At 47.7% G+C, this 12,370-nt stretch overlaps 1 protein-coding gene across 2 annotated transcripts; it reads left to right on the top strand.

The window, feature by feature from the left end:
* The first annotated feature begins 398 nt into the window (after positions 1-398).
* Positions 399-8,223, top strand: KCNJ8 (potassium inwardly rectifying channel subfamily J member 8). Of its 2 annotated transcripts, none has more exons than XM_055712261.1 (3): positions 399-530; positions 1,215-1,653; positions 5,364-8,223. In XM_055712261.1, exons 2-3 carry the CDS (start codon positions 1,289-1,291, stop codon positions 6,262-6,264), a joined length of 1,266 nt encoding a protein of 421 aa, XP_055568236.1. In that variant the 5' UTR covers positions 399-530; positions 1,215-1,288; the 3' UTR covers positions 6,265-8,223. The 2 variants fall into 2 exon arrangements, with proteins under 2 accessions (XP_055568236.1, XP_027653214.1); XM_027797413.2 differs by lacking the exon at positions 399-530 and adding an exon at positions 660-959.
* Positions 8,224-12,370: the final 4,147 nt, after the last annotated feature.

Here is a 12,370-nt window from a genome sequence, read left to right as displayed (position 1 = left end):
CACCGCAGGCAGAGCCCGGCCGCACCCGGGACACCGCAGGCAGAGCCCGCCGCCCGCACCCGGGGCACCGCGGGCAGCGCCCGGCCGCACCCGGGGCACCGCGGGCAGAGCCCGCCGCCCGCACCCGGGGCACCGCGGGCAGAGCCCGCCGCCCGCAGCCGCAGCCGCCTCAGCACCTCGCCGCCCCCTCGGCTCGCTGGCCCCAGCCTGCAGCCCCGCCGGCCGCCCTGCCGCGCCCCGCCAGGCAGCGTGCGTGTGCCGGTGCCTGTGCCCGCACCGCCCCGGCCCCGCCGGGCTGCCCTGCCCGCCGCCCCCGCCGCCCAGCCCCGCAGCGGCCCCCGCCGAGCCCCGGCCCGCCCCGCGCTGCGGTAAGCGGCGGCGGGCTGGGGGCGGGGGGCGGCGGGGCGCGGGCCGGCTGAGCCCCGGGCCGGGGCGGGGGGTCCCTGGGAGCGGCGGGGGCTCAGGCGGCCCCGGCCCTCCCCCGGTGGGACGGGCCAGCCGGCGGGGAGCTGCGGGGAAGCGGGCTTTCCGTAGGTTTGTTCTGTCACCCGTTTGGGGACAAAGTTTGGGAATAAAGGGAGGGTTTCCCCGCCTAACCCCGGGAAGGAAGGCAGGAGGGAAGGCGGGAGGGAGGGGAGGGAGGGGAGGGGAGGAAGGGAGGGGAGCCGCCACGGGGGAGCGCGGCCGCCTGCGCCGCGGAGCCCCGGCCCCCGCCCGGCTCCTCCGTGCGATGCTGCGCGGCACTGCACGGGGCTCGCTGCGGGGCGCCCGCCCGCACCGCGGGGCCGCAGCCCTGAGCAATGAGCCCCCCCGGCCTCTCCACGGACTAGCCCGGGTCCCAGCCAGAGGCATCTGATGCTGCAGGTCCTGAAGGATGCGAATAACTTAGCGCTCCGCGTTGCGGTACCCGCCTGGGCACTGCTGCCTCCTGGAGAAACAGCCTGAGGAACTGACCTGTTGTACGTCACGTTTCTTTACACCAAGTTTGCAAGAGGGTTCTGCAGCCTCCCTTCCTGCAAGGAGCGTTGAAATAGCACCTGCTGTTTCTGTCACAAGCTGATACCAGTTGCTCGTATAAAAATGATGGTCTGAAAGAGGGAGGGCACTGCAGAATAAGTAGTCATACAGCGACATTGAATGACATGGTTATTGGTCGGGGGTGCCTATCTCTAGCGCGTAGGTGACAAATCTGACCAGGTTCTCTCTTTTTGCAGGATAGAGTGAGTCCTGTGGAGACAGGAGCACCCCACATTTCGCCTCTTGCTGAGTGGACTATGGTGGCAGGAAGATGTTGGCTCGGAAGAGTATCATCCCTGAAGAGTATGTGTTGGCACGAATCGCTGCCGAGAACCTGCGCAAGCCACGCATCCGAGACCGGCCACGCAAAGCCCGCTTCATCGCCAAGAATGGGGCATGCAACCTGGCACACAAGAACATCCGTGAGCAGGGGCGATTCCTGCAAGACATTTTCACCACCTTGGTGGACCTGAAGTGGCGTCACACACTGGTCATCTTTACTATGTCCTTCCTGTGCAGCTGGCTGCTCTTTGCCATGATGTGGTGGCTGGTGGCTTTTGCCCACGGTGACATGGACCCAAGCACAGAAAGCACTACCAACAGCACAAAGTGGACACCATGTGTGACATGTGTCAGGTAAAGTACGGTCGGTGGGATGATGGAAGGGTGGGGAACAGAGCTGCCTGTTTTGCTGCCGATGCCTAAAATGCAGCTTTTGATTTACGTGAACCTTTGTGTTTGGTTGAGACAGTTGAAAAGTGCAGTGTTTTCCTCTAGATTACGTAAATTCAGCAGGCCTTCTGGGCTTGGAAAATACTGTACTGTAGATTTCTTTGATTCCTTACAGGATCTGAAAGAGGGAGACCTGCTGCTTTTCATGTGTCTCCACACTCTGTGGGTAACATACCTTGCCTGTCGAGATAAGAGCCTGCTACAAGCGTGGGTATGTGTTATATGTATTGTAACTGTCTACGGCAGTGGGAGCATCCTCAGCGTGGTGCGAGCCACTCGCCACCACCAGCGAAAGGTGGCCGCCCCAGGAGCGGTGCCTAGGAGGCAGGGCATCGGCCATGGGCATCAGGCAGGGCATCGGCCATGCGTGTCAGGCAGGGCTACCAAGAAGAGTGCTGCTTAGGGCAAAACTAGATGTCTGTCAAGATGACTCTCGTGAGACAGCTAAATAGGGGGTGCTTCAAAACACCTTCATGAAGCCATACGCCAGCAGATTGACAGAAGAACAGTTTTCACAGTGTGCATGATGTGTCAGACAGTGAAAGCTTAAGGGACTACTAGATTAAAGTCACCTGTTAAAATATTTCACTCTCCATCCCCAAAGCCACGACAATTTTTAAGGCACTGATAAACTGACATACACATACATGGAACAGAAGAGTGTTTGTTAACTGAGAGTGGGGTAAGCAGTAAGATTGCTTTGCCATCTCAACAGTAAAATACCTTTTTATAGCACTAGGTTTTTAAGCAGAAAAATCCTGATTTGGTACCACCAGACCACCCCAGATCAACTGCCTTTACCCACTGCAGCGCTGTGAGGGACTGGGGCAGGGGGCGAGGGGGGCGCAGAGTGGAGCTGCAGGGTCCGCTGAGACATCACAGTATCCATTTCCCTTTCCTCCTTTCTCCTGCACATAGCTTTGAGACATCTCACCAGGTTTGATGGAACATTGTGTCTGGCTCATGAGGGAGCAGAGGTTTCATTCTCCCTTTGTTTTGACACGTTTTTGCTAAATGAGGATTGTCTGGGCTAAAGTAAATGGGGATTTTTCCAAGCTAACCTCATTAGGCTGGGGGGGCTGGGGCAGAAGGTTGCTGTTATTTTGTTTCCAATAACTGGCCACAAGCGATCGCCCTGAAATGAGACGTCATGACCCAGCTTGCACCCACTGGGGTGTCACCTCCAGCATTTCTGGGATTTGTGGGGTTTGTCCAACCCGAATTAGTGGAGCTACACCCTGCCAACATTTCAGGGGCAGCCAGGGCAGCATCCCTTTGTTTGACTGGTGGCCCCCTTGGCTTGGCCCACCCCAGGGGGCTCCCCATGGGGTTTCTGGGCTACCCCGCAGAGACTGAGCTGGTCACTGAGGGCTTCGTGCCACTGGGACGAGGCGGAACCACAGCCACGGCTCTGCCCTTCGCTCCCTCCCCATAGCCCCAGCTGTGGCAGCCCCACGCCGGCAGCTCTTCCAGGATGGCTCCTCACCTCTGCTGCGAGGACAGCCTGAAGGAGTGTGGAAGAGCACAGAGCAAATGAATCAAAGCAACTTTCTGGTTTAGCTCATGACAAAGAACACACATCACTCCCTCGTGCAAGTACCTGAGATGCTTCAGCCAACAGCTGCTCAAGTGTCCATGTCCAAGCCATGGAAAATCTTTTCCCTTAATAGTGAAATACTTCATCCCATTAAATCTTGCTACCACGTTGGACAAAGTCATGAAATAGTAATATGATTGCTGACATTTTTAAGAATGGTGAGTTGTTGGATGTAAAATATATTTAATATTGCAATTCCCCAAATAATGATAAAGAATTTTTAACCTTCTTTCCTGGAATTTAGGCTCACAGATATTTCAGGAGAGCTTTCTTGGGTAGGTGCTATTACAGTATTACAGGAAACCAGGTTTTGGAAATTTTAACCAGTGCCTAGAGCTTGCACAGCACTTTAATTTTTCAAAGTACTACAGAAATTCCTAAGTCTCACAGCTCTTTGCTGCAGAAAGCAAACATTATCCAGAGAGGGAAACTCTTACGCAGCTCTAAGGGGAAGGACCTGGGAATAGTGTGATTTGGAGTTCCTGGCTCCCTCTTCACATGATCAAAATGCTGTAAAAACTTGCTGCTTCAGTTACTTCCACTGTAAGAAGGTGAATTCTCTTTTTTGTTTTTTTTTTTAAGGAGTACTGTTAAGGGAAATCAGAATATTTATTCCATAGAGCTTTAAGTTGAATTAAGCTTCATTCTGCATGTAACTAAATATTCACAAACATAAGAAATCTTTCCATGGATTCTATTAATTAACTTCTTTGTCCCTGATTTTTTCAGAGTGAAATGCAAAAATAAAGCACTTAATACAAGGGAATCTGCCAAAGATTAAAAAAATAGAAAAGGCAAAAGAAAAACAAAGTTCTTTCAAAGAGATCTCTGAAGAGACTGGCTGATTTTCTGAAAGATTAATTTTCTCATTCTAGTAAAAAATTATTGTTGATATTGCCTATGCTATTTTAATGTCTCCTCATGACCCCAGTTTCACTGAAAATACGGTTAGGGGAAAAAAAGAAAACAATTATTTAAAAGGAGATTAATTGAAAAGCAAACTAAACCAAATGAATGGTTTAGAACCATCTTTATGGGCAGAAAATATTTTCCATAAGTAAAGCCACGTTGAGTATCGCGATGCTTCAATGTTGGTGGATTGCACTGTGTTAAAAGAGTGACTGTGATATTAGTTCATGACACCCAATGTGCTGCAAATCTACCAGACAAACCCCAAGGTACTGGCTTTAGACGTAAGAGACTTTGGTGAAGAATGTATCAAAGGAAATTAAAGACCCTGGTATATGCAAGGGGTATGGCACTGTGGACTGCTATAAATAGCGTACTTTGGAGAGTTTGTGCACAGCATCCTCTGATGTCCAGCACTATAACATTTCAGGGACGTTTAACTTAACCCACACTTCTACAACCCACTTCTGTGTTGAAATTTTCCAGTTAGCTCACGCATCAGTAAGCTAAACCCAAACCCTGGGTCACAGCGTTGTCCTCCAGCCAGGATGTGCACAGGGGACATGGGGGTTTGGGAAGTGTCACGAATCTGGGAGTGTTCCCTTTCCGCTAAAGGAGGTCATGACTCAGGCAGTATGAGTAAAATGCTGCAATTTTCCCTGTTTCCTTTCCCTGCACAGGCTGGTGGAAGAATCTCAAGTGTGCCAGCTGGTTGCTCACTATAGCCAAAACCACCACTCTCCACCAAGAGCTTCATGGGATGAAGAAGGTGGAAAGCCCAGGTGTTACAGCACTATTGACTAACAGAGTGGGCAGCATGTGTTCCTGAACAGAGGATCTAGTGAGCTTCCCAGGGTCACCTAGTGTTACAGATGGTCTTTTAGGAGCTCAGGCTCTGAGGTCTTCCCTGTCACCATCAGATATTGCAACGACTGTACAAAACCAGGGTCACCAAACATGCAATGCTTTTGCTGGTGTTAACACAAGGCTTAAGTGTACCAGGACTGTACAAATAAGTCCTTAAGTTTGTTTCTAGAAAGTATATGTTAATAGCTTCACATTGTGTTCGATGTCCTTGGGGTTAACTTTGTGCAATCTTCTTCTCCAGGTCTTTCACCTCCGCTTTCCTCTTCTCCATTGAAGTTCAGGTGACCATTGGTTTTGGGGGCAGGATGATGACAGAAGAGTGTCCCTTGGCCATTACCGTCTTGATCCTGCAGAACATTGTGGGTCTGATCATCAATGCTGTCATGCTGGGCTGCATATTCATGAAAACTGCACAAGCTCACCGGCGGGCTGAGACCTTGATTTTCAGCCGGCAGGCGGTCATTGCAGTTCGAAATGGCAAACTTTGCTTCATGTTTCGAGTGGGAGACCTGAGGAAGAGCATGATCATTAGTGCCTCGGTGAGAATCCAGGTTGTGAGGAAGACTACAACCCCCGAAGGAGAAGTCATACCCATTCACCAAGTAGATATCCCTGTAGATAACCCCATTGAAAGCAACAATATTTTCCTTGTGGCTCCCTTAATCATTTGTCATGTCATAGACAAGCGGAGTCCTCTTTACGATATCTCCGCTACTGACCTGGCGCTCCAGGACCTGGAGCTCATCGTGATACTTGAAGGAGTCGTAGAAACCACTGGCATCACGACACAGGCAAGAACCTCCTACATAGCAGAGGAGATCCTGTGGGGTCACCGCTTTGTGCCCATTGTCACGGAAGAGGAAGGCGTGTACGCAGTCGACTACTCCAAATTTGGCAACACTGTCAAAGTGGCAGCGCCGCGTTGCAGCGCTCGAGAGCTAGATGAGAAGCCGTCTATTCTCATCCAGACCCTGCAGAAGAGCGAGCTGTCCCACCAAAACTCCCTGAGGAAACGCAACTCCATGAGGAGAAACAACTCCATTCGGAGGAGCAACTCCATGCGAAGAACCAATCCCTCCCTCATCGTGCCCAAAGTGCAGTTCATCACGCCTGAGGGGAGCCAGAGTGCCTCAGAAACATGATACATGGCTTTGTGCAAGGTTGGTGGGCTTCAGAAGGAGGAGGCACCCGTGGTGTTTTGTTTAAATTTTCTCTTACTTAAGAACATGAGAAGATGACACAGGAAAGAACCGTGCAAGAACTATTTATTCTACTGCTTACTGAAAGCACCACCTAATGGCATTAGGAAACACTTTAGCACTTAGTGTATGAATTAATAAGAAATGTCACGTACACTAAAGAAAACACCGTTCACTCATGTAATATAATGTGTATTTATACTTGTTTTAATGGCATGCTGATTTTTTTTAATTGTATTGTTCCTATCAAGGCTCTCTTTCTTATCTTCTGCTGGCTGTCACAAAATTCAGGGGTTACCCACCTGCAGGCAGAAGTGAGTGCATTTTCAAAACTGCTGCATACAACAGATCCCACAGATTTTGCGCGGGATATTTGGATATCAATCTTTTTGGGATGAATTCCTTGTTCTCTTGAAAGGAGTAGCTAAATTCCTCAACAATTTCACTGCAGAAGAGCCAGTATTTTACCTTCACTTTTCCAGACCTTTTCTTTCCATTGGTTTAAGGCAAAGGCATTTTGAGAGCAGATTCAGGTCAGCTGAAGTGGCCTGACCATCCTGTAGAGAAACTAGTGTTGCTCTGAGCACCAGCAGCAGAAAAGCCAGTGGAACAGCACGGCCTCTTGCAGAGCACTGCTCTTCTCAGGGCGAGGTACTCTGCGGCAGGACAGCACGCATCTGCCATGCAGCTGTAGCCCAAGCCGAGAAGCTCAAGCCCTCCTGGCTGCCACCTGGGCATCCATTTCACTGAAATTATTCAAGGTAGAAAAAGCACACACCTCTTTACTATCCTCTTCCTATCGGTGGAAGACCAAATCCCGTGGGTTTTTTGTCTTACAGGTTCATACACTGAAGGCAACAAGTGCGCTTCCCTCACTTATGGTACTTTTCATAGGACTAAGGCCAATGGCTTCAGCAGAAGGTTACTTTTTGCCAGTGGGAATTCATGAATGAGAATGAGAGGGAACCATGCCAATAATACTAAAGATAGTATTTTCAAAACTATCTGAATAATTTTCAGGGGGACTTGGGTCCTGCTGCTGAATTACTATTTTTCAGCAGTGCCTCGCCTTTGTTTTTATATAGTATGGCATTGAGAATTGGTGGTAAGAAGCTTTTCTCTTCAAGTTAAAATGGGCATTTGTTACCTACAGCCTTCCCAAAAATGTCATCACAAGCTTTTCTACAAGAATAAATTAATGACAACTAATTTGGTGGTCACATTTGGTAATGCTAAATTGATGCATGCTTTTTCCCTCTGTGAATAAGAAGTCTAATAATGGAGAAATTTCTGTTCAAATTTCTTGCAGAAGTTGTCTTAGTATGTCTGTGGCTCAAGAGAAGTCCTGTCCTTGTACTGACTCTCTGAGCCACTCAACCACTTAAATACTTCTGCGATTTTAAAAATTCGTTTATTCCTATCAGGTAAAATAGTCAAAAGCAATGCTGGATCCTCGTTCTCCTTGGAAGTCAGGCCTTCAGCACTTACATGGATGGTGTGCAGGCTTTGTGCAGTGCTGGGTGGTGGCATGGAGGGGCATTGCTCTGTAGCGTAGGCTCTCTACCTTTGGAGCAGGTGCTCTCCAGAACATAAACACTGACAAAATACTTCATCTGAAGCAGTAACAGAAACAGTTTCTACTAAAAGCACTCATTCCCTGGCCTGACCATTACTGTTCTGGAAGGATGGATGGTGAACATCTGGAGATATTAATCTGTCTATTGTGTGTCCAAACAATGAACATCTGTAGCTTCCAAGAAGAGTCAGAGAGAAGCATATACAGTTTGTCTCTGGCCTCTGTTTCCAGGGCTGTGAATTTCTCTGTGGCTGTCTGTTTGATATATGGATAAGTCAGATGCTGTACAAAAGTATTTTCTACAAAATAAAAATTGACAATAATGATTTCATCTCTGATTTTTCCCTGTTTCTTTCCCTTTTTCCTTTTGTATTCTCCATTCATTCCTCTATACTCTTAGTCCTTCTTGTATGCCAGTCCTCTTGAGTAATAATTTTGTATTCTGTCAATACTCTCTCAGTATTTCAGCTGAGATTCTTTTTACCCACAACCATTTTCTCATTTTCTCCTTAAGTACATTCTTCCTTCCAGTTTATATTTTGCCTTCATCCCTCTCTCTGCTTTACAGCCAAGGTACTCTCTTTCCTGTAAGACCATTTAGAAGGATATTGGTATTTTGAGATAACACTAAGACATCTTGGTTATATGCAAGGATGCTGAATGGATACACAAGGCAGACCCTTGGTGTCATGAATGTCATGTTCATATGTGCTGTGCTCCTGCTCCTTGCAGAAAACCCCTTAGTGCAAAGCCCCTTTCTTGAGCAGGTTTCGCAGTCCTGGAAGAGGCTGGTGGCAGAAGCAGCCCGGGTAAAGCCACCCGGCTAGCCTTGGTGAGTGGCAGAGAGCTTTTGGGGCTGGGAACCGTGCTCCTCATCGAAGGATGGGTTTCAGACCCAGCTTTGCAGCATCATGCCTGCTGAGAGGGGCTAAGGTGTCAGCACCATAGTTCAGTATGTTTAATTATTTATTCTCCCTGGCAACTTTATCAGATGAAAGGGGCTTTTTTTAAATTTGAAGTTTTCTGTGTTTAAAGTACCTGCCACATTAAGAATGACAGCTGAGTTTTCTACCAAATATTGCTGACAGTTCATGCTGGCATTTAACCATCCATCTCTCACATTGGTAATAAGTTAAAAAATTAGAAGCAATAATGTGTAAGCACCATCTGACTGCTGTCTCTTCATACTTATTTGTACCCCTACTATTCCCATCCCCCTGTAACATGGTGTAACTGGAACTACATTATCCAACCTAACTTATTCTGTGCATTTAATATGCTTTGGCTCTTTGAACAGCCTACCAGGCAGATGTCGCTGAGGAGCAAAATTATTTCCTAAAAATAGGAAGGTGGTTATAAAATCTTTTCAGGGGAGCAATAATATCTGGGACTACACTGTATTTTCTCTTTCTAGTCTTAACTTAAAGGACTTCTCTATTTTAAACAAAAAAGTGGCAGTGAGACCCCTTGTCCTCTCTTTGGACACCCAGAAGACTCAGTTACGGTGGTGGGGACATAGAGAGCAAACCAACACAGACAGTGCATACATACAAGGGATATAAAGCTTAATGCTCCAGCACCAAAGCCAAGCTCTGAGTAATAGGATTTGGAGGAAACATCCCCAGTTGGCAGGTTATTCTGTAGCTGTCACCTTCAGGATTTCTTGTGCTCTCTTTTGAAACATCTAGTGCGAGCCAGGGACAGAGGCAGGACCCTGGCACAGGCGCACCCTGAGCAGGACGGGTAGATCAGGTCTCTGCAGGAGGCCTGGCAGACCACAAACACAAGGGCTTTTTTTTCTCTGCTGCCCAAGGCAATGCCCTCAAACCCCACAGCAAAGCCAGCCACTGGAGATCCCCAGCTGCAGCCAAGCCTTGCTGGGATGTGCAACCTGCGGTCATGGAGTGCTGACCAGAGCCCAAAAACTCTGGCTCCATGGAGAAGCCCTTGATGCTCATGGTGTGGAGGACAGCACTGCCGAACCAGACCGGGCTCAATGGGGGGCTTAGGGCAGCCTGCTGGAGGGGGTGACCTAGCTGAGCAGGGCTGCTGAGGTGGTCTGCACCTCTGGCAAGACAGCAAGGTGGCCTTTCAAGCCTAGGCTGGTCCAGGGCTGCTAAAGATACAAGCAGGATAGGCATCTAAGCATTAAAAGCTAATGGAAGCGGGATCATGACTCAACAAGCAATAACTGAGCATATTTTGGGTGCCCTGGGCACCCCGTCTGGTCCCCACAGCTGCTCAGATGACCACTGGTCTCCCGGCAGGGCCATGACACTCCTGTCTGCTCAAAGCTCTCCTCTTGGGCACCCTCCAGTGCACACAGCTGCACCCTGCTCTGAGTACCAAACCCCCCTAGAGCCTGCTGCAAGCCATGCTTTGAACATCTCCCTAACACTTGACATCACTGTGGCCTCGTAAAACAGTTCCCCTCCTAGAGTATTGCTTCATGGGCACAGGTTGCCCATGCGAACACAACCACTTGGTTCCATCCACAGAAGGGTAAACCCAAATGTTCTGGGTTACTCAAGAAATACCAAAAAAAAGTACAGCAAGAGGGCCAGAAGTATATTCAGATTTAGTTAATATCTCATGTATACAATAAGCCTTTGCCCTAACATCATGCCTTGGATCATTTCAGAGGCACAGGACTTACCACCGCTTTGAATATATTTCACAAAAGCATGCACCTTTATCTATATTGCATAAAGTTTAGGCAATGAGCTATGCTTTTGCTTTTCCATCTGTAAAGCGGAATGCACACACAATTCTTGCTGACTGAAAAACCATGGCTAATTCTGCATATCTTTTTTTCCTTGCAAACTAGAGATTGAGAACATTTTGTGAAAACAGTTTCCAAGCTCTCCAGTCATTATTAATAGCAAATGCTTGTTGCTGCAAGCTGAAAAAGTAGTTAGTCCAAGACCAGAAAGGGACTTTGACTGGAGGAAAAACATTAGATATTATGTAATGAAAGGAACAAAGCTTTCATTATTTTTGACAAATTGTATTCTCTGTGAAGCCTGCTATTTTCAAAACACTGATAGGGGTTTGGAAGGCACCATCAAGCCATAAATCATGTCCTGCTAGACTTTTGCCCTGTGCTGCTATTAGCGACAGGGGGTTTTAGCCCCAGCATGGCATCCTACAAATGTGCATCAACCTGGTCTCTGGATGCTTGCAGTCACCAAACATGATGCTGGAGATCCACAGTGGGCTGAGTGGTGGCTGACTCCAGGCGCTGTGGTGACCAGACTTTATGGGGAGTGATGCTGGGACTCATGGATGCAGGTCTGGAGGCAGCAAGGACCATGGTGTCAGTGCCCTGGGTTGGTGACTTGTCCCCAGGAGCAGACTGGGAAGTGGCGTGGCTCTCCAGGTGCTTTGGATGGTGTCCTTCACAGGAAGGTATCATGCTTCATGTCAGGCTGATAGGAGACACTCTTGCTGTGTGTGATGGATAGCAGTGAAATACAAAATGATGGAGTAAATTCCGACTTCTCTAAACCTGATTTTCTAGTCTGGGTTGCTTGCATAGCCAGGTGAGAGTTAACTTTTTATGCTAAAATATATTTCTATATATGTATGTTTACATTACATCCAGACTAATTTAAGCTGATAGGCAAGAATTTCTGATACCCTTTAGCATATTGATAATGCTTCTCAGCCCTGTCTATCTGAATTATGTTTCCTACTTCCCCTTAAGAATTCTTTCAACTTGGAAAAAAAAAAGATTTCTCATGTGATAACTGGACAGTAAAAATAAAATATGTTCCCACATTCCTTATTGGATGGTGTAGAGAGATTTAGCCTGCAGAGAGGAGATCAGTGCTGTCCAAGAGAAACAGCCACTGAGACTGAGGCACTCATAGACAGGACATATCACCAAGGGGCTTGGTTTAAAAGAAATACTTAAAAATACTGTGTTCAGTAGGTTTCTGGCTGAGGACTCTCCTTTCAGACCACTGATAAGTTATTGGTTAGCAGTGAAGGGAATATGCTAGGACCATTAAGACATACTACAATGTGAAAAAGATAAAACCCATGCATTCAAGGAAAACATTGCCCATACTTTTGTTATGGCTACCAATAATTTTAACTTTTAGGTTAACAATTTTGAGAGGCAAACAAAAAAGTGATGGATTTTCTCTTCACCTTTAACAGATGTTTAACACTTCTTTCTTCTACTCTAAAAAAGAGTTGATCTAACTGAAGACATTAGTTCTGCCCACGGCCATGCTTTCTGGAGGATGTGTCTCAACACACTTTTCTGGGCTCGGTGCAGGAGTAGCTGTGCATGATGTCATGGCCTGTGCTGCTCAGGAGGTCAGACAGGATGATCTAATGGTCCCTTCTGCACTCCAAATTGATGAACAGGGAGGGTTAATTAATTTTAGTCAAGAGAAAGGCTTCCTCTGATTCAAAAGTTTTAAATTAAGCTCCCACTGAGGAAACAAACAAACATGGGGGGAA

The sequence above is a fragment of the Falco cherrug genome, chromosome 5 (assembly GCF_023634085.1).
Source record: "Falco cherrug isolate bFalChe1 chromosome 5, bFalChe1.pri, whole genome shotgun sequence".
Lineage (NCBI taxonomy): Eukaryota > Metazoa > Chordata > Aves > Falconiformes > Falconidae > Falco > Falco cherrug.
Note: the sequence above shows the minus strand (reverse complement) of the source record. Positions and strands in the feature narration are given on the sequence as shown.

Excerpts from the sequence above, each read along its gene's own strand:
- KCNJ8 (XM_055712261.1), top strand. The coding sequence starts at position 1,289 with ATGTTGGCTCGGAAGAGTATCATCCCTGAAGAGTATGTGTTGGCACGA. Across the intron at positions 1,654-5,363 it reads CCATGTGTGACATGTGTCAG|GTCTTTCACCTCCGCTTTCC; the intron begins GTAAAGTACGGT and ends CTTCTTCTCCAG.